The 24,915-nt window shown below is 38.9% G+C and overlaps 1 protein-coding gene across 5 annotated transcripts in view; it reads left to right on the top strand.

Moving 5' to 3' along the window:
* LHFPL3 (LHFPL tetraspan subfamily member 3) overlaps nucleotides 1-24,915 on the top strand; it is a 602,509-nt gene that overhangs the window by 369,289 nt on the left and 208,305 nt on the right. For all 5 annotated transcript variants that reach the window (XM_082399908.1, XM_082399907.1, XM_082399910.1 and 2 more), the window contains exon 2: nucleotides 12,036-12,272. In XM_082399908.1, coding sequence (XP_082256034.1) covers nucleotides 12,036-12,272 — 237 coding nt within the window. The remainder of the gene's footprint in view (nucleotides 1-12,035; nucleotides 12,273-24,915) is intronic.

Raw genomic sequence — 24,915 nt, 5'->3', positions numbered from 1 at the left:
ACAGATACACACTACTATGTATAAAATAGATAAACAAGGACCTACTGTATAGCACAGGGAACTTTATTCAGTATCTTGTAACAACCTGTAATGGAAAAGAATCTGAGAAAGAATATATATATATATATATATATATATATACACACGTGTGTGTGTGTATTTGAATCACTTTGCTGTACACCTGAAACACTGTAGACCAACTAGACTTCAATTTTTTTAAAAAGATTATAAGGACACACTACCATGTGTAACATCATGTGGTAGGCAGAATAATGTCCCCCAAAGATGTCCACACTCTAGTGCCTGGAACCTTGTGAATATGTTAGGTCACATGGAAATGGGGAACTAAGTTTGCAGATGCAATTAAGTTTGCTAATCAGCTGACCTTGTGGTGGGGAGATTATCCTGGATTATCTGTGTGGGCCCAATCTAATCACATGAATTATTAAAAGTGGATGGAGAAGAGGCAAAAGAGGGTCAGAGAGATATATGTGAAAAGACCCCACTCAACATTGATGACCTTGAAAGAGGGAAAGGGTCCAGGAACCAAGGAATGCCAGCAGTCTCTAGAAGCAGGAAAAGGCAGGGAAATGGATTCTTGTCTATAGCCTCCAGAAAGGAATGTAGCCCTACAAACAATGAGATTTTAGCCCCGTGAGACCTGTATCAGAATTCTGATTTACAGAATTTTATATATATATATATTTTTTTTTAATATCTCTATTGGAGTGTAATTGCTTTACAATGGTGTGTTCGTTTCTGCTTTATACAAAGTGAATCAGCTATACATACACATATATCCCCATAACTCCTCCCTCTTGCGTCTCCCTCCCACCCTCCCTATCCCACCCCTTTAGGTGGTCACAAAGCACCAAGCTGATCTCCCTGTGCTATGCGGCTGCTTCCCACTAGCTATCAGTTTTACATTTGGTAGTGTATATATGTCCATGCCACTCTCTCACTTCCCCCTTCCCGCGTCCTCAAGTCCATTCTCTATGTCTGCATCTTTATTCCTGTCCTGCCCCTAGGTTCTTCAGAACCATAGACCTAGAGTCTGTCATACAGAGTGAAGTAAGTCAGAAAGAGAAAAACAAATACCGTATGCTAACAAAAATATATGGAATCTAAAAAAAAAAAATGGTTTTGTGTTATTTTAAGTCACTAAGTTTGTGGTGATTTGTTGCAGTAGCTGTAGAAAACTAATACACATTACAGATAAGGAAATGCTTAATCTAGATTGTGTTTGATTGTAGAATCAACAAATCCTCAGTTTGTCCCAAGTGATATTTCTTTTATGTATGAAAGTCGACTACTCTTTGAAGAATACAAACAGTACCTTGAAGAGGGAGAGCAGGCAGGGTTGTAGGGTGGAGAATGTGTGTTCGTCTTTTTATTCCCTGGAGCCGAACTCAAGATAGGGACCAGGACCCAAGCCCAGATCATGGCTGCTCTAGACTGTTCTCAATTTCCATTCAGAAATTTTAAGCTCTGCTCCTGGTCATATATTGGTCTCTAACAAGAATTAATATCCCTCTCTCTGTCTGGGCAAACAGGAAACTGGTATTCTGGATTCAGATAGTGGTAAAAAAAAAAAAAAAAAAAAAAAAATTTTTTTTTTTTTTTAAATTTTTGGCTGCATTGGGTCTTCGTCGCTATGCGCGGGCTTTTCTCTAGTTGCGGCGAGCAGGAGCTACTCTTCATCGCAGTGTGTGGGCTTCTCACTGTTGTGGCTTCTCTTGTTGTGGAGCATGGGCTCTAGGCGCACGGGCTTCAGTAGCTGAGGCTCATGGGCTCTAGATCACAGGCTCAGTAGTTGTGGCACAAGGGCTTAGTTGCTCTGCAGTATGTGGGATCTTCCCCAACCAGGGTTCGAACCCGTGTCCCCTGCATTGGCAGGTGGATTCTTAACCACTGCACCACCAGGGAAGCCCAAGAAAAACAAATTCTTTAGTGAAACATGTTGGAACACGTGTACCATCCTTTCACTTTATTAAATGTTTCTAACTAGCAGAGTTTATCAGTAATTCACATGGCCATCATCTCGAAATTTAAAATACTTTAGATCATCACAGTATTATGACTTCCATCAGCATACCCCAGCCTTGGTTATGAGAGTGGCACATGAATCACAGTAGATTTTTTTAACCCCAAGCAGGAACCTGGGGCCTTGGTTAAAGGGTGAAAGTACCGAACCCTGAGGGCAGGAATGATCCCCAAGGGCAGAGAGCAAAAGCCCGAGCTCCCCGCTGAGGTTTCAGACTTACCCACAGCCCTGCCTGGGGCCATTCTAGCACCTGAGTTCAAAGAAAACCGCCTTCTGGGCATTTCACTGGCAGGTTAAGACTAGGTTGCATTTCCTTTTAGTCAAGGGAAGGCATCGTTCTGATTCAGGCATTGTTCTTCAGCTGTCACACCGGTCAAGGTTGTATCTATAAACTTTTGGTTACCACTTTAAGAATTTGAAGTTGAAAGATGTGTGAAAATCTTATGACAGAACATTTAACCCACTGACTTCTTTCACCCTCTCTTGACCTGGTTTTTCTCCTCTTCATTTTTGATACCTACTGCCAATTCCAATTCGGTTTCTGTAGGGACAGTTTCTTGTTCTAAACCATTAGCGTTCTCCATAAACATAAACCACTGAAGATTTTACCATAGATTAGTTACAGCCTAACATATCTCAGATTATTTTCCCTAGTCTGAATAAATTGTTTCAAAGGCACAGCAAAGAGAATGGAAGCCTTTAAAAAAAAATTTTTTTTCAAGGAGCAAGAAATAAAGAAAAAAAAAAGGAACTCAAACAATTTGCCACAGTTGTGTTTTTCTTTAGCAGTTTTCTGTTTTAGCTGTAATAAAGCAGACCCTGAGAGTCCACATAACCTTGATCTTAAACATCCAAGTGGTGAGGGGATGGAAAAGAGGAAGTGACACTAAAGAGGAACAGAATAGACATTAGGAACAGTCAGCTCGAAAATTTTGTTATCCAGAGCCCCGTCGTGCCGTTCTGCCTTTTTCAACGTGGTGAAAGAATAATTCAGTGCCTAGACTAGACCGTGTCTGTCCTGAATGATATTACAAGCCCTCTCTGCAAAGAAAGTGACAACACTCCATAGGTTATGTGACTGTTCTTAAGCTGTGTAGGGACCAGGAGTGAAGCAGAGGGAGATCTGTATGTATCATATCGATATTGATATCAGTATTGATATATTGATTAGATATAGATGGAAGGAAGGGAGGAAAGAGAAGGGGGGAGAAAGGGAAAGAGAGAGGGAAAGAAAGAGAGAAAGAAATATCAGTTAAACTGTGAAAAAACATAACCTGGGAGTCTGTAAATAATGTGTACATGTGTGCGTCTAATGCTCCCTTGAAAGTAAGAGTCTTCCTTACAAAGGATGGTTGGGGAAGCATCCATCTTGCTTGAGCTTGGTTCCACTTCTGACATTTTTAGTGTGTAGTATTTAGTTTTTCCACATGTTTTCTTTGAACAATTAATTTTTGCCATTTGAAGTTTCTAAAGAATTCAAATGTTACGTCAAGAGAATAAAATAAAAAGCGGGCAAGCTGTGTAAAAGAAAAGCTTGCCACCATAAAGCTATATTGGTGACAAATTCTGTTTCAGGCAAGTGTGTACAAATGGGCACTCTGTTTTGGGGGAGTCTGGCAGGTTTGGGAGAGCTCATCCTCGCTGAGAAGGAATTCAGTTGCTCCTAAGTTTACCCCTTTTACAGAGAAATGAAATGCTGCTAGCTGGATTGGCATGAGATTCCTGACCTTATCAGACTCCAGCCAATGTCTGCTTTCCCTGAGTTAGGGCACAGAGCGAGGATACCACCCTCTCTCTGTCTGCTGAGTAGGAAGACATTGAGTCTGCTCAGGAATTACTTTACAAATGCAAGTTATTTCTCATCATATGTGTATGTATGGAGCATCAAGTGAATACAAATATACTCCTAAATGTGAATGATATAAAGTAAATAGTAGATAACCACTCAAACATCTAGACCAGGGCTCCCTGTTTTACAAATAAAGTAGCTTGGCACAAGGAGCCACATGGAAAAGTGCTGGCAAGATAATCATTGGTCTTTGCTCCAGGTGTTACCATGGCTAAAGCAGATTTGCTGGGAGAACAGTGATAGATGTACTGTTCATATGGCTGTGGAGAAAGATGATATTTTCTTCTATTAAGGTCCTGTGTCTGAAATGTAATACAGATTTTAGCGCTTGAAAATGTTGCCTGAGTCAAGAGCTCTCCTGCAATTTTCAGACAAGTTTGTGACCTGCCAGCATGTTTGGTTTTGCATTTTTTTGAAATGTTCATTAAAACAATGTGTCTATTGAAACTCAAAGAAGTTACTTAAAAGAAGTAAAGCTTCACAAAAACTTTAATAGGACCGAATTGACTCATGTCTTTATTTTTACCTGAAGTAGAACTTATTCTATATGTAAGTAACTGTATGTAAATTAATAAGGTAAATATATTCATAGTCATATATACACATACACACATATATACTCTTAAAAGGAATATATACCTTTTAAGAGCATATAAAATGTTTGGCTAACACATAGCCAAGTTAAAATATCAAGCCAAAAACCAACTTAAAATATCAAGCCAAAAAAAAAGGATGGATTTTTTTTGTGAAATGTGTATAAAACCAAATATACATATATTTATTTATAATTAATCTCATTAATTCCCATTTCACACATTTAGAATTTATAATTACTCTAATGTTCTTGGCACTGCATATAAGGTGAAATTCTGATTAGGTGAAATACTGGTGTAAACAAAAGAAATATTTATACATATAAAAGCTAGCAGTTTCTAAGCATCATTTTAGTAGTAGCTCATGTACTCAATAAATGTCTAATTATAAACAACAAGCACTTTCAAGATTCTGTAAGTGTTCTTAGTAAAAATAAAAATATTCTAAAGTAATTTTGAGACTTTCCTGGCAGCCCAGTGGTTAAGACTCTGCTTCCACTGCAGGGGGCACAGGTTCAATCGCTGGTCGGGAAACTAAGATCCCACATGCCACGCTGCATGGCCAAAAAAAAAAGAAAAGAGTGAAATCTTAAACTCTAATGTAGAGTAATTTCATGTGCATCATTATTGTTGATAAGTAAAGGGTAATAGTGTATGTGGTGTTAGAAGCATAGATTCCAAAGCTAGACTACCTGAATTCACATCCTGTTTCACCACTCATGGGCTTTGTATGACCTTGAGCAAGCTATTTGAAATTTCTGTGCTTCAGCTTCCTTTTTTCCTATATATAAAAAAGAAAATAATGTTGGGGTTGGTGGAGAAGCAATGAATGACAACCCTCTGTTCCTCATCTGCAGTGGACTGAATGTTTATGTCTCCCCAAGATTCATAGGTTAAAACCCTAATCCCAGTATGATGGTATCAGCAGCTGGGGCCTTTGGTAGGTGATTAGGTTCTGAGGGCGGAGCCCCCGTGAATGGGATTCATGCCCTTATAAGAAGAGGCCACAGGGCTAGCTAGCTGCCTTTCCGCCCTGTGAGGGAGGATACAACGAGAAGTCAGCCATCTGCAGCTCAGAAGAGCGTGCTCACCAAACCCACCATGCTGGTGCTCTGACCTCAGACTTCCGGCCTCCAGAACTGTGGGACCTTCCCAAGCTCTGAACCAACTAAGAGAGAGAAGAGCTGGCAGATGGAGACCAAATATACCCTTTATAATGAGAAAGCTTAGGTTGAAGAAATGACTCTGGGTCTCTTAGCCAAAAGGACTTCCTAATCTGCACCCCAGAATCAAACATACTTGTCTTCCTACTTCTGGGCATCACTGGAAAATCAAGCCCACCCTGTGTAAAATGTACAGCACAGAGGAGTGGAGTATATTCTTCATGTGGGCAAACTGCTCCTAAGGTAAGGAGAGGAAGGGGCTGGGCTGGTATGGAGAATACCTCTCCTCCGGGTATTCCTCAGGGGACTCACTCCATCTCAGTGGGAAGGAAGAAAGAATGGGATGAGGAGCCAAGGGTATTTCAGGAAAAATCCCTGTTTCTAGAAACTAGAGAAGCCAGGAAGTAGTGCTCTCATGTTTGTCTTAGCTTTATTTGAGAATTAAATGAGATGATGTATGCGCAGTGTGCCCCACTCACGGTGAGCGTATAATAAATGTTAGCTATTTATTATGGTGTGTACTGTTATTAACTATGTCATATCAAGATTTCACGGAGTCTGACTGGATCCAAGATAGATATCAAAAGCCATCTACTGGCGTTCTAGAGATCAGGACTGTATTGTATTTTTAAGTTCTACATTCTGATTTGTAATTATATTTGGCTAGTAGCCCTCAAAATTTGGGCAGATTAGCAAGCTATGTTGTACTTAGTTAAATGTTTTTCCTCATATTCCAGAAAAGCTTTTTCTCCACTATGTAGCTCCTAAGTACAGGTGTGGGTGGACTCCTGATTCTCCCCTTTCTGATTAAACCCGACGGTGTGGGTTTCACAGCTGATTGAGCACAAGGTACAAGTGGATGTATGGCGCCCTTTACTCGGGCAATTAAGGCTGAGCGTCTGTGCAGAGAAGCTTCTCTCATCACACACAACTTTCTAACTCTCCTCTTTTGAGAGCCCGTTGTTTATTTACATTTTCTCTTTCTCCTCTTTCTAAGGTATGTTGTATCTGTTCTGTTATGACCCCAAGTTAAATGCTCATAAAATTATACTGGGTTTAAAACCAAAACTGATCAGGAGACAATTTGTTTTCTCCACTGGACTCTAAACCACAGTACTTTGTCCTGGTTGTCTAGCAACTCAGTTCTCCAGAGGTAAACTGAAGTATAAATACAGTACCTTTTCCAGACGTATGAATACTATGGTTCAGTTTTGTCGGCCGTGTGCTAATGAAGAAACTGTAGGAATGCTTCGTGTCTCTCCTTTACCAGGTGCTTAGAGTAAAAATCCTCGTGTGAAAGTTCCCCCTCCATAGCCTGGCAGCTCTGCTGGCAACAATTTCTTCAATTACTATATGCCTGAATAATTGATAAAGTGAACTCAGGTTCATTTTTTTCACCACGTTCCCTTTGAGTGCTTCAGCAACATGAGGCAATTTATCATGCTTTTTGTGCAACAGTGCGTAGGCTTTTAAAAGAATGAATTTAGACCTTCCCTTCCTGTCCAAAAAATAAGCAGTTCTCAGGTTTGCAATGTTGAAAGTCCTGATTAGGATAGTTGGTTCAGCAATATCAGCAGGCCCAAGTGACCCAAATCATAGACCCCCCCCTATTGCTATTTTCCTCTTGCTTCATTTCCCTTTGGAGAAAGACCCAATTAAAAACAGTTGTGGATTTTTCTGAGGCTGTTTCTTTCACAGAGGTTATATTCAGCTCTTTGGCAAAGAAAAATGCCAGAGCAATTAGTGGCTGTAGGGAACCACTAGCTGTTTGTGTACTATTTCAGAAGAACCCATTGTGGGCAGCCTCTACATAGAGGTTCCTTTTAGAATGTGAATGCTTCCTAGCCATTTGGAATATGCTTAAAATTGAAATCAACAGTCATGCCCTCACAAAGGTGCCTTGATTGTATATTCTAGATTAGAAGATGTCATGGCAGCATTCTGTAAGGACATAGGTTTCTTTTCATCATTATTCTCTGCTCACCTCAGCTTGTGAGCTCTTGTTTCTCTTTAATATTCAAGAATGTTCTCTGATATACTTCTGGAAAACCTGCTGCTGAAATGAAGGAATATATAACTGCGAGTAACTTAGTCATTTTCTAGGTGACATTCTAATAAGAAACCGTTTTTGGATAATAGCCCAGTTGGAACTAATTCTCCACTATCCCTCCCAGTCAGGAAATAACATGTCCAAGTTAATCAAATGTTCTGGTGCCTTGTATACGCTAATGTTTAGTATAGTGGTGGTGCTGCGTCTTACAGGATGATCAATTTGTAAAGAATTAGAAATAATTATAAAGCCAACAGGAATATTATTTCATCCTTTGTTGACTGAGGCATTAGCCTAGCATCTTGCAGGTACTTCTTAGTCAGGATTACAAACAGCTGTTAGTTTCTAGCGGCTCTACAAATCATGCAGGTTAGTGAGGTTCTGGTTAATAGGATGCCAGAAAACAGAATTTATAATAACACTCAAGCATTAATGCAGAATGTAATAACCATACCTTTCCAAAGAAACCAACAGAGCCTAAACTATCTTAATGGTTTAAATTAATCTTTAATACACTATAACTTTGGGGAGGGGGCTTTGCCTTTCAAAAATAAAACAGCCAAGTTGGGGAAGTTCGGATAGGGTGAGAAGAAAATGTATATTTGATAATACATTGTCAGAAAATAAAATTTGTTATGCAGTGGCCATCTAGAAGCACAGCTTTCAAAAAGATAGGATTTATTTATTTAAAAATTGGATTTTAATCACAGACTTCACTTACAAAGTTTTAAAAGCTTTTAAATGCAATTGAGTTTCATTTTTTATTATCCTACTATAGAACCATTCAGATTTTCAAAACAGATGAATTTTTTTAAAAGACCAGATCTTTCACTTTAAGAGACAGCCAACAAGAAGGGGGTGGAGAATCCAGTACAAATTCCAGTGCCTTCTGGCCTGAAGGACACCTGGAGTACACCTGTGAGTGGGGGACCTAAACCTTTCTCCCCAGGAGGCCAAAACCCGACCTTGTTATCAGCCCAGGTTTTATCTTAAGATTCCTGTGAACAGCCAACTCCCTTAGACTATATTGAAAATAAAAATTGCACTTCAAAAATTCTATTTTTGTTACTTTCAGCAAAAATACCCATTGCGTAAAATGAAGCACAATGGTATATTATATCCTCTATCTTCCCAGATTCTTCACTTAAAATTTGATTAAGGAAATCATATACTTTGAAGATAGGGAATAATGAATTGCCATTCATATTCTCCTGTGGTTTTAGCTTCAGAGTGTGAATTCTGCCTCTGCTTTTTTTTATTCCAGTATGTAATTCAGAGTTTCCAGAAATGGAAATTTTTAAGATAGTCAGTCTACCCTCAGTGCAAAAAGACTTTGAGAAAAGATGTCTTTGTTGATGTCAGCATTCCACAAACATCCTATTCCAGTGGAATTGTCTTATAATGTCCAATAACCTGTCTGAACTTGAGTCACTTGGTGATGTCTATTAAGTTTAGCAAAAACTATGTTACCATGCTCCAAATGATTCCCATTCATTAAAAAAAAATTGATTTTCCTTTTTTCTTAAGTAATTTTGTCACAAATAAAAATTAAGTTAAAAAGCATTTAGAGTATTTTAGAAGATATTCCATGTAACATAGCTTCCTTAGAGGTGATTTTTCTGAAGTATGGTTTAGATTTAAAAATCTGGGTCTTCCCAAATAAAATTAATTTTCACTCATGGAAACCACATGTTTTTTAAAATACAAGGATGATTACCACTAGAAATGCCTTGGAGAGCATGTTGGTACTGAATGCTAGAAACTACAGAAGGAATGGGAATTTGAAGTATTTTCAAATCATCAACTCCACTTTTTTCTAATCTCCCAAGTACTTGTAATCTGTTGTCAAGTTATAAAAATATTGCCTCTGTTAAATGTCATCGAAGTATGAATCCATATTTAACTAGATTGGTGACCTTTGGTAGTTGTGATGTTGACTTCTGTATACTATATTTTAGAGTATACTGTCTAGGTGCCATAATTTGTTTATTGTTTCATTCAGTTTCCGATTCAAAAGTATTTTATTGCCAACTATCTACAAGGCACTCTTTTAGGTGCTATAAATATGATGACTTAACCAAAGATTCTTTCCTCAGAAAGCTTATAGTCTGTAATTGAGATAATGCTTATAAATAAATAACTGTAACACATGTAAAACAACAACAATAAGAACTTTAAGATCAATGCAGTCAACAGCTATGTGAGTTCAGAGAAGGCCAATAATGTAGTTCAAGAAGAATTTGAGATGGCTCACTTTGTGGAGAATGTTGCTTTTGACTGAATGTTAAAGGATATTTAAGAGTAGAGTATTTAAGGACAGTGGTGGCAAATTCTCCAGGCAAAAGAGAAAACAGAGATCCAAAAACTTGGTGCATGGACAGGGGATCATGTGTATTTCAACCCACGTGAAGTGGAGAGTATAAAGGGGGGGAGGACTGGAAACTAAGTAGGGGCTGGACCGTGGATCTTTGAATACCTAGCTTAGTGTCTGAGTGTTCTTCAGTACCAGTGGGAACCAGCAAGACGTTTTGAGCATGAGCAGTAATGTGGGATCTGAAATACAGTGAGGGTGAACAGAAGGCAGAGGGAAGTTAGGGTTCCTTTTGAGAGATAATGAAGGCTTCAAGTAGGAGTGCCTAGGCGGAGATATTGCACAGGTAGAGAAGAGAAGCATGGCAACATTTGTGATGTGGGGCAAAGAAAAGAGAGGAATCAAGTGTGACCCAAAGTTTTGAACTATCATCCTGTAAGATAACAAGGAATCCTAAATCAGAGTTCTCCCAGGCAGTCTTCCTTCCTGTCACCCCTCTTGGTATCTGTCTCTTCCAGACCTGTGTTGTAGAGCTGTGCTCCTGTTAAAAAGTGAGATAGTAGTTGTCTACTTCTGGCTTGTTCAGTAAGTTGCAGTGAGGTAAGGGTTATATGGGACTTGCTCTTGCCAGCTTCAGGGATTGTTTGCCTCTGATAGTCACAGAACTCTAACTTGGTTGTGCCGTCATAGTCTTCTTTAGTTACGTGCCCTGGAAACAGTAACCTGCTGGGGTGCATAGCCTGCCTCACAGCATCAACGTGATCACTTTCTCCACCCCCATCACTAATCTCCTGGTAGCTTCTGAAATACACCAAGCCTCTTTCCAACATCGGGGCCTTTGCACATGCTCTTGCCTGGAACATCTTTCCCATCTATTTCACATGTCTAGTGCTTTGCCTGCTTTTGGCCTTAGCTTAAATGTCATCCCCTCAAGAGGCCTTACCTGATAACTTTCTCTAAAGAAGTTCCCACCCGCTATTCTCTATCTGAGCCCTTTGTTTCTTTCTTGTCTATTACTTATTACAACTTACAATTATTTTATTTGCATGCTTACTCATTTTTAGCCTCCTTTCCTGACAGAACATAAAGTCTATGATAACATAAACCATGTCTCTTTTCTTGATGGCTGTATCCCTTGATGGCACCAAGAACTGTGTCTGGTACTCCTTAGGAGACACTCAATAAGCACTTGTTGAATTAATGAGTGAACTACCTATTCAGAATGCTCTATATAACCTAACACTGTCATTATTTACCCTCAAATAATTGGATTAAATGTAAAGAGAGTAGCAACAAAAGCCTTCAAATTAACATATTCTTATTTGAAAGTGTTCATATGATCCACATGGTGATATTTGGGAAATAGAACATAAGCATTCTCCTTAAATTCCTGAATTTCCATAAAAGCTCTGGGGTGCCACACTGCGTTACCATGATTTTCGGCCTTTTAAAAAATGAAATAGAACAGAGAATAGACTAGAAAATATCAGAGTGCATTGCATGTGGTAAGTATAGTTTCAAGAAACTTTTTAGTGTGTGTGTTGGAGGTCACAATATGAAACTATTTTTTACTGTGACTCCAAGTCAATATGTGCTCTGGTATTTTCCATGTTATCCTAATCCCTAATCTGGCTGCTATTATAGCTCTTCAGAGCCAGCATTGAATTGTCATTCTGCAGTGTTAGGATTGCCTGTGGCCTATTTGCAGTGGAAGCCTTCTCACAAATGCACTCAAATTCAATTTTTTTTTTTTTTTTTTTTTAGTATTTTCTTATTGATCAACATACCTTAATCTCTCTTATAATGCTCAGTCTCACTGAAAAGTGTGTTCCCAGAGCCCCTTTCACTGCAGAGTGCTGGGCTGCTTTTAAGTTAACCAGGAAAAAATCACTCAGGGTTGGACAGCAGTAAGATTTGCTGGTTTTTACATCAAGAATTTGGACAATGATTTGACACATAGTAGCTATATTTGCTAAAATGGAATTTATGTCAACTCCTTTTCTCTTTTTTTCCTCTCTCTCTAAGCTGCCTGCCTTGTGCTTGGCTGTATGATTTTCCCTGATGGCTGGGATTCAGATGAAGTAAAACGGATGTGTGGAGAAAAGACAGACAAGTACACTCTTGGGGCTTGTTCAGTCCGCTGGGCTTACATCCTGGCTATCATTGGGATTTTGGATGCCCTCATCCTCTCGTTTCTGGCATTCGTGCTCGGTAACCGACAAGACAGCTTGATGGCAGAGGAACTGAAGGCAGAAAACAAAGGTAAGATGCTTAGGGGAACTCTTACCTGGACACCTCAAACACAAAAAATGACACTCTGCTTTCTTTCCCATCTGGTAGCAGTGCATCCCCTCTGGGTCAAATTTGCTGCATTTAAAAAACTTGAAGTATAGTTGATTTACAGTGTTGTGTTAATTTCTGCTGTACAGCAAAGTGATTCAGTTATACATATATCTGCATTCTTTTTCATATTCTTTTCCGTTATGGTTTATTGCGGGATGTTGAATATAGTTCCCTGTGCTATACAGTAGGACCTTGTTTGCCAAGGGGGAGGAGGGTTGGGGGAAGGATGGATTGGGAGTTTGGGACTAGCAGATATTGCATCTTTTAATGGTGTCTAGTTCACAGACTTTTCCCAGACTCAAGACATTTACACAATTAAAATAGTGTATTTTTACGTTTACCTTTATGAGGCTTTCTGAGTCCATTGTTATTTAGATACAGTTTTTCCAGTTTCTTCCTTCTATGAATTAATGGTTATGAAACAACAACTTTTTTGGGGGGGGTGGGTGTGGGGCGGCTCTACTTGGCCAAACAGCAAGTGCTTTCTCGCCACGTATTCAGCTGTTTTCCAGGTTGAAATAAATGCGTGTGGAGTCTTTGAGAATCATCTATAAACGTCTTTGTTAAACTGCTCACCATCAATATATTTGATTTCAGACTCAACCTCTCAGAAAGAGGTAGAGATACTTGCCACAAATAGTTACAGTTAGATATTTCAGTGTTTACCTAATTAGCTGAATTTTAAAATGTGTTATCTGGGTAATCAAAAGTCCTCAAATTTCTCTTCAAAAAGAAAATGCCTTCTGTAAAACACACACACACACAAACTAGGATAGAAAATAGGACATTGACTAGTGAATGATACATGAATATTATAGTGTGCCAGTAAGAGCTAGCAAGTCGTTGTTCAAGATAAATCTTTTAATTTTCTTTCCACATTTCTAAACCAATTTCTTGGGATAGAATTTTACTGTCTCTGTTTTGTTAAAGCCTTAGGTTCATTAAATTGTTTTGTCTTTATGTTATCTTTAATACTTTGGACTTGTATCAGCACCTTCAACTGAGTGGCTCCTTCTTCTAGCTTTTATTCCTAATTAAGAACTAAATCCATCCTTGAATTATGAAATTTAGTTTATTTCAAATAGTGTTTACTTGAAAAACCCTTCACTGCCTCAACATGCCTCAGATATAAGCATACATTAGTATCTACGTGAATGTCAAATGTAATGATAGTGTAGCAAGCTTTATACTTAGAGCATCACAATTTATGCTCATAAACCATGAACTATAAAGAGATGAATAGAGAAGTCCGGGAGAGCAGCAGGCACCTGAGAGCCCTTTATTCCTCTGATTTATAGACAGAATACATATTAGTTTACTTGGTTCTATCAAAAATATTCTAAACACAAAAATAATCCTTTCATAGGGGAATAGTGCTGAACTTCCTAAAAACACAACTACCTCCCTCTGAGTTGCCTTTTCTAGATGAAAAGGATGATATGAAGATGCTGATTACACTTATAAAGCATGTTGCAGGTTTAAAGTGCTTTCACATGCACTCATTAATTTGGTGCCCTTGGCTATTGTCTTTGTGTCTTGTTGGATGTACACAGACAGGTCTCTGTCCTGTTAACTTCACTTCAAATTTAATAGTAGAGATAGCTCAATATTAGAATAAATTACCTTTCCCTAGAGAATGAATTAAAGAAAACTACTTTGTTCTGCAAATGCTTGATTCCCACCACCACCCAGAATTCTATTTATTCACTGTACAATTCAAAGTTACATTGAGAACCTTTAACTTTCCAGATATCCTTTGACCACATATAAGAAGAAGAAAATTCGGGAGAAAAAAATAACAAAGCCAGGAATGTTTTCACTTGGCCACTGAGAATTCTAACTCAGGATCACACATACAACTGACAATTCTCCTGAATTCATACTTCAGGACGGACCAGGCAGGATTATAGACTAATAATCAACAGTTTCCAAGATGGGTCTTTTCTTCCAGTTGATTCAGTTAAATGTAGATGTCTGATCCCTTCTGTCTAGGTCTTTATTAAAGAAAGCATCATTTTCTACTCAATGATATACTGGAAACACCTTGTAAAAGCATTAATGGGAAAGGAGACTAAAATAGGCCTAAGGTTTAGGGACTATCTGTGAATAATTTTTCTGTGTTCATCATCTTCTCCATTTGAACGTATCATATTTGGATACATTCTAGAGTTTCTTCCATCTGGTTCTGAAGGACTAAAATCAGTAGCAGTTCATCTGTATCAAATCAGATAGATCTAATAAAGCAGCAGAGAACACCAGGCCATATTGATGAAACATTTCAATTCTACCACATTTTTATTTCACAATTGAAATTCCTTTTCCTGGAACTCTGAGAATGTATCAACAGTTCTATTACCCAGGCAGTTCTGATCCATAAACAATAGGGTCTGTAAAAACCAGAGCAGGGTTTTCTAAGCCTTGTATAAAATGTAATCAAACCTGCATGTTTCTGAGAAACAGTAGGAGATTTACAGTTGTTGTAGAGAGTAGCCGTTATTGTTTGTTATTATTTAAACACTTGTTCAGTGTTAAAACTTGCAAAAACTTAGGTTGTTTGAGGGAAAACCAATCAGTGGTTTGTTTGTATGTTTGTGTATGAACGTAGTTTCACTAACCAGTAGTTTAATGGCTTTGAAGTGCATGCAGTAACCAAAACTAAATACATCATTGTTACCTTCTCTCAGATTTCACTTCCCTGAGGATCTGTAAGAATAAGTTGTAATTATGAAATTGGTTATATATAGGTACTTTGCATGGCTACGTTATTATAAATTTTCCCTTATTGAAACATTGTTTTTCACTATCAATTTTTTTTTTCTGATAAAACTAATGTGATATCCTTTGATAGCTAAGGCCTCCTTTGGGTTCCAGGGCAATTCAATGAAACAAGAGGCAAATCTAGCTCATGGAATTTTGGAAGATTTTATAAACTACATGATGCCTTCCGGTATCATGGAAGCAGATAATACCATAACTCAAGCTTTGACTCAGAAGAGGAAATAGGTTATGATATAGGTTATATCACCACACACACTGTAGTATCTTTTACAGTCTTCCAGTTTTATGGCCTGCCAATCATCCTAACAACCTACATCTTATAACAAGTAGCAGGACCATTATAGAAAGAATAAACCTGCAAATGTGGCATATGCCCCCAGTTCGAAGAAGTTTGTCCTGAAAGGTCTCATTATCATTTCTTCTTCATGTGGCTTTTGTAATCTAATAACACAATTGCCCTGTATATCTAGAAAAGCCACCAAATGAGTTCAGTACAATAAGATATTGCTTAGATCCATAAGTCTTTCCCAACAACCACCCCAATGGTCAAAACAAGAATCACTGTTACAGACTATATCAGAGAAGGGAAGGGAATGCAGTTCTGACTGTTGCCTTTACTCCACTTACAGAGTCTTAAGGTGAAAGGTGCTCCATAGGATGCTCCAGAGCCATAAATTAACTGTCACAAAGGTGCTGTTCAAAGGGAAAACGGGGAGGTCCACAGATGAACATCTCCACCTCTGTCTCTTAAGATAAATGTCCAATGAACTCACCTCAATCCCATTTTCATGTTCCCATACCACACCTCCCACAGCATTTCATAAGGTCCTCCTTTTCTAAGAGTGTAAATATAATTTAAAAGAGATCTAAGCTGAAATTTATCATAAATTGTGAAATGGCAAAATCTGAATAAAGGAGTTTTAACATTGTTTCACCAAACTGAAAGCAACAACTTTGGTGATGCAAGTGTTGTCTTAGGACAGACTTCTGTAAGAGAGAAAGTTAGTCATCTATGGCGCTCTAACAAACAAACAAACCAAAAAGAGCCCCACTGAAAAACAAAGAGAAGTGGAAACTTTAAATATCCAACTAACTTTATACAGGAGTTGGCATATGCAAGAAAACTCAACTGCATCCCCTGCATTTGGGGAGCCAGCCTTGCAGGCTGTGTGCTGTCCCTGGATCTGGGGCTAGTAGCAGGTGTTCATTCTTGTTTTCGGCGTTGGGCAGCATGATTTCTAAATGAGCCAACAACAGTCGGCATTTAACCTTGATATGCTGCTTAACTGCATATTTTAACACATTGAACTGTGAAGGCAATTTCATTATGTAAAATTAAAGTTTCATCCAGATAAAAAGGATTTGAAATGAAAGCTTCATTTTCAATTTCTTTCATTAATTGTGAAAGGATAAATAATTACATTTTCAAGAGCTTCTTTGCCACAAATATCTCTTTCCTTGTCAGACACCATTCATAAAGAGGTCTGTTTCTGTGTTTATGTGTATGGTCTTTGGAATTGCTTATCAGATAATTGGGGCCTCTCATGAGCAGTTTTAAAGTCACTTTGTCTTCTAGCACTTTAACTTCAAATGAGAAAACATGATTATCCATCAAGAGGTGACTCCAGCTGCCATTTATTTATTAAGTGGTTTAAGCTCTTTTTAATGCTGTAATAGGGGGAGTTAGAATAAATTCATTTTACTTAAATAACTAATTGAGAAATGCTTCAAGATTTTGATTTAAGGTACCATGCAGTGCCACGGCCTCATTGAGGGCGGCAGTGTGGTCTGTGCAAAGAGCGTGCGCTGCCCAGAGCTGGTGTGATGTGACCTGAGGAGCCTTGCCTTCATATCTTAATAGTTCCGGAATTCAGCTTCCTTCTCTGTAAAATGCAGACTTACCTAAATGACATCTGAGGTTTCTTCCAGCTGTAAAATATTCCAATTCAAGGGACACCTTCAGAGGCATCCTTTAAGGATGCTCTGAGAGTCGTAAGAGCTTCCACCCTCAGAGCAATGAATACACTAAAGGCTCTTTTAGGGACTTGGTAGCAATGCAGGGGTGACTAGGAGAAGGGAAAGATAAAGGTCAAGGGGAAGGAGGTCCAGGATGCCTAGGTGTTTCTCCCTCAGCCGTGTACCTCCCCACTGAACCTGCCGTCACAGCCCCACTCGTGCACACCACCGAGAGGAGAATGAGTCAGATTTAGAAACTCTGTTCCGTGCAGAGGAGGCTCCTTGCCCCACTAGATTCCCATACTATGTGATGTCCATGTGGACACCTGGACAGTGAACAAGGCCCCAGATCACAGACACACACTTTTTTTCTGGTCTCAACTCTGGCACTTATTCGTCATGTGACTTTGAACAAGTCTCTTAACATCTCAGAGCCTCAGCTTCACTTTCTTTAAAATGGGAATGATAATACCCAGCTCTGCCTCCTCTGTAGGGTTGGGAGAATCCGCCAAAAGCATAGATGTAGAAGCAATTTATAATCAATGATATTGATATAAGCTTTACTTATTGCTTATCATTTCCCACATATGACATCATTTCCCCCATATGACATAATTTCCCCCATATGACATCATTTCCCCCATATGACATCATTTCCCCATATGACATCATTTCCCCCATATGACATCATTTTCCCCCATATGACATCATTTCCCCATATGACATCATTTCCCCCATATGACATCATTTTCCCCATATGACATCATTTCCCCCATATGACATTTTAATTGATCTTTGGAATAATCCTGTGAAGTAGTTATCATCATCCTAGTTTTACACGTCAAAAACCGAGGCTCATAAAAGTTAAATATTTTGTGTAAATTTTCACAGCGAGGAAGGAATGGATCCAGGACTCAAACACAAATCATTTTACTTGAAATTTCAAGTTCTTTCTATTACACAACATGATGTAATCAATTCTTTCTGGATGCTGATTCTATTGCTTTCCACTTGACTAGTCAGCCCTGTGCAAGTAAGAGTATAGTCTTATTTTCATTTGGTAGCTTTTAGATAATATTATTCAATCAAAAGTTAAATACACTTGAGAATGGGGGACAGCCTTGATTTAAAACTCATCCTCTTACTTGACTCTGTAACTTTATAAAAACCTGGTGAGGTAAGATCAGGAAGCCTAGGAAAGAAAGTATCTTCAAGTGCTTTGAATTAAAGCTTTAATAAGGCCATATAGTGAATTGTCTGTTTCCCAATGGGATTTGAACAAAGGCCTTGTGGTCATCAAAGCATCTCAGAGTGTACCTCTAAAAAATGGCATACATCCTGACACTTTTTCAGAAGGGCTCACATCAGTCTCAGAGTTGGAGCAGACCTTAGTGCTCATAGAGTTGTTTTATATACTTGGAGCTTCTAATTCCTCTCCTCTCGCTCTTTCATAAGCTCACTCCATTCATGTTCTCACCCCCAGCACTTCACAGACACTGTCTTATGAAGGTCACCCCCAATCTCCTAATTGTTAAATTTCATAGTCAATTATCAATCCTTTTATTGACTTATCAGCAACCTTTCACAGTTGACTACTGGCCCCATCTGAAGGTCTGTCTTTAGCTGGCTTCCAGTAGCTGACCTTGCCTAGATTTCCTCTTGCCTCTGTGGGGCTCTTTGGGCTCAGTATGCTTTGCTGATTCCTCACTATCTATCTCTCCACTCTACCTGTGCTCATATCCCAGGTTATCTCTGCCATGACTTTCAATGACTGCTGTACCCTAATGACTCCCAAATTTAATCCACCTCCCACCTCTCCGATGAACTCTGGTCTCATATACCCAACTGCCTACTTGACACCCTTTTTTAATATCTAAATTAGCTTCTCAAACTTAACAAACTTTCCAAAACTGAGCTCCTTATCGTTCCCACAAAGCCTCCTTCCCCCACAGTCTTCCCCATCTCAGTTCGTGACATCTCTTATTTCTAGTATTCTTATCTACATATTTAAACTTCTAGGCCACAAATATACCTCTGAAAATTTTTTCTCCCCCATAAATATTCTCCAGTAGTTTAGTTGCTTCCTGTTTATCTAGTTAGTTTCCTAACAATGAACCCCTCTAGCTTTCCTCTTATTCATGCTGGAGTCTCTGGTTTTGTTCCACGTGCCCTACCTGGAGAAGCACAGGTACCAAATGAAACATTAGTGTTCTTGACTTTCATTCTAGTTAAATCTCCTTGGGGCTCAGTTTCCCTACTCAGACTTGTTTTTTTAGTGTACATGAAACTTTTTTGGCAAGTGATGTTTACATTCTTGCTGCATGCTCACTGATTCCATTGTGAGGTCGAAGAACACCCTGAAAATGTAACCTGTCACTTCACTTGCCCCTGGCAAAGGAGACACAGAGCTGTTTTTTGGGGGGGGGGGGGGTTTCTGATTTTTTTATTGAGATATAGTTGCTATACGATATTATATAAAGATATACAATACAATACAGTGATTCACAATTTTTAAAGGTTATATTCCATTTATAGTTATTATAAAATATTGGGTATATTCTCCGTGTTGTACAATATATCCTTGTAGCCTGTTTTATACTTAATAGTTTGTACCTCCCAATCTCCCAGTCTTACACTTCCCTTCCCCCCTCCCTCTCTCTGATGGTAACCACTAGTTTGTTCTCTATATATGTGTCTGCTTCTTTTTTGTTATATTCACTAGTTTGTTGTATTTTTTAGATTCCACATATAAGTGATATCATACAGTATTTGTCTTTCTCCATCTGACATTTCTCTGACTTATTGTTATTAGCATAATGCCCTCCAAGTCCATCCATGTTGCTGCAAATGGCAAAATTTCGTTCTTTTTTATCATTGAATAGTATTCCATTGTGTGTGTGTGTGTGTGTGTGTGTGTGTGTGTGTATCACATCTTCTGTTTTTAACGTCTGGTAGGGGAGGTAAGGACACAGTGCCAAGCGGATACTGCTGAGATAAGTAAATGTTGAGATTACTTGCAGAAATAGGTGTTCTATTAGTGCTTTACAAAATATGAGCACCACCCCCCAAAAAAAAACCCCTGCAAATTACATTTTTTTACTCCAAGTTTCTTGACAGCAAGGACTATGTCTTATTTATCTGTTATATCCAGTATTATAGTTCTCAGCACATAGTAAATGCTTAATAAGTTTAAGCACTTGTTATTATTACTTTTATTGAATCAATTCCATGAAAGAATTGTGTAAGTAAATGTCCCATTTAACATGTTTCCTGCACATGAAGCAGTTTGTCTCTTACTTCATGGATTGCAAAGGAAATAAATTTGCCTGCATGTTACACATAGATACATATTTTTAAAGAATCAGAGAACGGCATGTTGGAACAATATACTGTAACTCTGCCACTCAGCAAATCAGTGTACCTCTTTAGGCCTTATTTCAACAGGCACAAAAATGTACTCTGTGCTTGCTGTGTGCCGAGCAATGGGCAAAACCACAGCGGTCAACTCATCAAACACTTCCTCCACACCTCGTGTGTGCCAAGCCTCGTGATAAACACTGAGAGTTCCAGAATGAGTGGGACAAGGTTTGCCCTCAGTCTCTTTGGGGAGAACATGTAGTGTTATAGGTACTAGGTTATATTTCTGAGTTCCAATCCCGTTCTCGTAGCCATGGCTTCACCAGGTCACTTTGTTGGTACCACCTCTGTGAGTGCATGCTGTCCCTGACAGCTGCCTCACTCCAGCACCAGTGAAAGATGATGCTATAATAAGCAGAGACTGCGTCCCAAGGACAATTTGACATGCAAGGTTTCATCTGCTGAGAGGCTTTAAAAAAATCAGCTTGTAGAAAAAATCAGTGAGTCTATTAGTAGTAAATAAACAAAGGAGAACACAACTGTGAAGAAATGAAAAAAATGCAATAGATATGTTGCGGACGGGGACAAGTCAGAAGAGAGAGGTGGGGCGTTCTCACTTATTGCTAAATCATTCGTTTTAGAGCAGCCTACTGAAAATCTAAACTCCAGAAACTGTCTTGGGGAAAAGTCCATTGTACCGCCGACGTTATCACCCTTGAACAATGTCTTTCCAGTCCGTCAGCCAGCTGATCCTCAGCAAGCGCTGTATTTATGCATTGCATTGACTTTTGCTTCCTGCTCTGCTGCACATGTAATCTCAGCCTCAGATTTGGTGGGGAAAAATCGGTTTGGCCTGAGTAGATATCATCTCCCTAACTTAACTTCACCATGTCACCTTTGATGATGTGTCTGGAATAACCAGGAGATGAAATGTGAATTCTGGCAACTGCCATACGATGCTGTCTGCAAGTCAATGTGCTGTCAAGCCCACAAGAGCGAGAGTGACGATGTTGTCAAGAGATGTGAAGGGCAGAATTCAACCAGGGAGAAAAGCAGCTGTGGTGTTAGTGTCAGCCACCCCAACACATGTTCTGACAGAACCGCTAGACAGGCCAGTCGCTGGAGAGAAGCCGGACACAGCCCCTCGCGGCAGCGGGTGAAGCTGCGGTGCTCACTGAAAGGAAGGCTCCGATCCGGAGCCCTTACAAGGGGCAGCTTCTCCAAAGAAAATCTAAAACACTGTGCCTTGTCCCAGAGAAGGTGACAAGCCCAGAAGAAGTCACATGAACAAATTCTATCTGCTCACCTGATAGCTTCTCACCAGGGGCTGGCCTTTTGGTGCCAATGCCAACAAACAAAATGAACCAGACGTTCTCTGACTGTCCAGACAGGAGAAGTGCAATTGTCTGGGCTCTGGGAGCTTTGTTTCCAGTTCACCCATTTAAAAAAGAAAAAATAAGAAAACCCTTTCCTGACCTTGGTAAGGGGGGCTCAAAGATGCTATGTAGATCAGTACATGGTAGCAGATTATGAGATGACACTGTCTTGAAGTTTCTTTTTCAGGAAAATCCTCTAAAAGCATGGGTGACTGTTTGGTTTTTTGTTTTTTCTTTTTTTTTTTTTAATCAAACTGAGAAAAAGTCTTAGTGGTGGGCTTAATAACTCTTCAGATGTTGGGTGAATGGCCAACTCTGTCCTCTCATCTGTACTGGGGTGCGGCGGGGGACAGGGTCAAGCTAAAGAAATGCTGAAATATAATCACAGAGTGAGGACTTGTAGAGTCAGAAATCACTTGGCTCTTTACAATCACCTGGGGAGCTTAAAAATAGATTCCAGTGCTTGGGCGCCACTGCAGAGATTCTAATTCAGTTGGCATGAGGTGGATCCAGGTATGAGAACTCCTCAGGAGGTTCTCATGTGCAGCCAGGGCTGAGGACCGATGGCTTCACCCAGCGCCCTCGTTTTACAGATGAGGAAGCTAAGCCACAGAGAGGGGAAATAAAGATCATCTCATCAGTCTGAATTTTTATAATTAGAAATCAGTAGGTAACCCATGAAAATAGTCGTTTCATTCTATAATAGGCTAAATAATCATCTCTGATACAGTTCAGTTGCTGCTATTTTTGGAACCAGAGCTTTCTGCCAGCCCTGGGAAATCGATCTGTGGCATCTGCTGTCTCTGTGAACTTGGGCAAACCTCTCTAAGCCCCAGTGTCCTCATCTGTAAGGACATTAATAGAACCTGCCTCATTTTGTGAAAATGAGATAGTGCATGTAAACTGTCACAATGTCTGACACCTATCAAAACTGTTTCTATTTTGAGAGCTTTAATTTTACTTGACAAACACATATCTAGAGCTTGTTTGTATGCCATGGTTCATGCGGTGCAGAGCCCACACCCTAACCACTGCACTATGGTCTCCCTTTGTTCTTAGCAACTCTGCATCATAATGGGGACCTCATTAAGATCTAGAAATTGTTCCCTCCGCATGTTTAAATATGACTTTTTTCATATGGTAATGTTACAAATATTTTCAATACGACTGGTGAGGGTTGGTTGGTTGGAGGTTTTGTGGGATTTTTTGCTTTGTTTTTTGTAATCTTCCTGCATGTACTCATATCTCAGGATGATCAGGGGCGGGATGGGGGAGGAGGTATTCCATTATATTTGCTACTCAAAGAGCTCAAAGCGTATAGCCAGCTCTGTAAATTCAGTGACAGTCACCAAGGAGACCCCATGATCCCCTGATAGAAATAAGACTCACTCATTACAATGTTACCCAATTTCAACCTGGCAGAAAATTCCTTCACTGCATTGCTGGACAGATGAGAGCCAAACTCAAGGCCTTAAAAATGTCTGTGAGAAGTGTCCTTCAGAAGTGATAGAGGGAAGGGATTCCACCCAGGCAGAAAAAGCAGTAAAGACAAGAATCCCCTGAATGTAGGAGAATACAATCACTTCACTTCTTACATAGGGTGATAAAAGTTTAGTGCTACTAGGCTAGTATGTGCCTGTGTTTTGGTCAGAACACATCTTTATTTTCCTCACCATATACATGGCAAATAAAATCCATATGTCAAACAAACATAAGTAATAAAATCTTTATTAGAAGCTAAAATAAACTGGGGGACTCCTCCCTCATTATTCAAAACCCATTTATCTCTGGCTGTCTCTCCTGATACAGTCTAAACTGGTCCCTTCCCTCGCCAGATAATTCACACCCACCAGGTAACAAACCTTTTTATTATTATTATTATTATTATTATTATTATTATTATTATTATTAAAATATACATTTCAGGTAGTAGCTATCAAACTTCTATGAGAATAATATTTACCTGGGATGCTAATGAAAAAATGAAATTATGGCTTTAGTAGTTCTAAGGAACAGCTCTAAGGAGTCTTCTTTTTTAATTAATAAACTTTATTTTTTAAAGCAGTTTAAGGATTACAGCAAAATCAAGCAAAAAGTCTGAGTTGCCACACACCCCTTTCCCCATATACACAGCCTCCCCACCATCAACATCCCACATCAATGTGGCTCTTTTATTACAATTGATGAACCAACATTTACACATTATTATCAACCAAACTCCATAGTTTATGTTCGGGTTCACTCTTTGTGTCGTATATTCCATGGGTGTTGACACTGAAATCTGTATTTTTAATAAGTACATTTAAGTAAATGTGATGCAGTTGATTTGAGGGCAATGCTTTAAGCAACACTGCTCAGGGTCATTTATAATCATATTAACACTACAATTATAATGTTATGATACTGAGGCCAACAACCATGGCCAGAGCAGTATTGTTACTTTAGAGTTGCTTTTCATAAATATCCTGGCACCCCTCAGTGCATAAATAGGATCTATTCCAAAAGTTTACTTCCAGCTTGGTGTTTTGGAACTCAGATCACATACTTTTCATAGAAGCAATTGATGTCAACAACGGTCAATTTCTTGGATTTGCCCTCCAAAGCTTGTTTCACTCATAATGTTAGAAGAATAAGGTTATTTTAGTAATTGTATTTTTTTTAAAAAAGGCAATAGAAATGTAAGCCCATAAAGTCAATAGACAAAAATACAAAGTAAAAATCTTTGAGAACTGGAGATGGGATGGGATTTTTTTAAACAAAACTTCAAAGGCACAGACCATAAGGCAAAAAAAAAATTAATTGAATTACATCAAAATAAGACTTCTGTTCATGAAGGACAGCAAGGACAGAGACCAGGTGACAGATTTAGAGAAGTTATTTGGAATGTTACAAAACAGCAAGTATCTAGAATAAGCAAGGAATTCCTCCAAATTAAGAAGAAAAAAAAATCAAAATCAATTGCAAAATGAGCAAAGATTATGAACAGGCAATTTGTAGGAAAGGAAACAGAAAGAACTGGTATATGAAGAAATGTCCCAAATTGCTCCTGGATTTATGTCCAGGAATTTCTCACTAGCACCATGAGGGACAGCATA

The sequence above is a fragment of the Balaenoptera borealis genome (assembly GCF_965194805.1).
Source record: "Balaenoptera borealis genome assembly, chromosome: 7".
In the NCBI taxonomy this organism is placed as follows: domain Eukaryota; kingdom Metazoa; phylum Chordata; class Mammalia; order Artiodactyla; family Balaenopteridae; genus Balaenoptera; species Balaenoptera borealis.
This window is presented reverse-complemented; position numbering and strand designations above follow the sequence as displayed.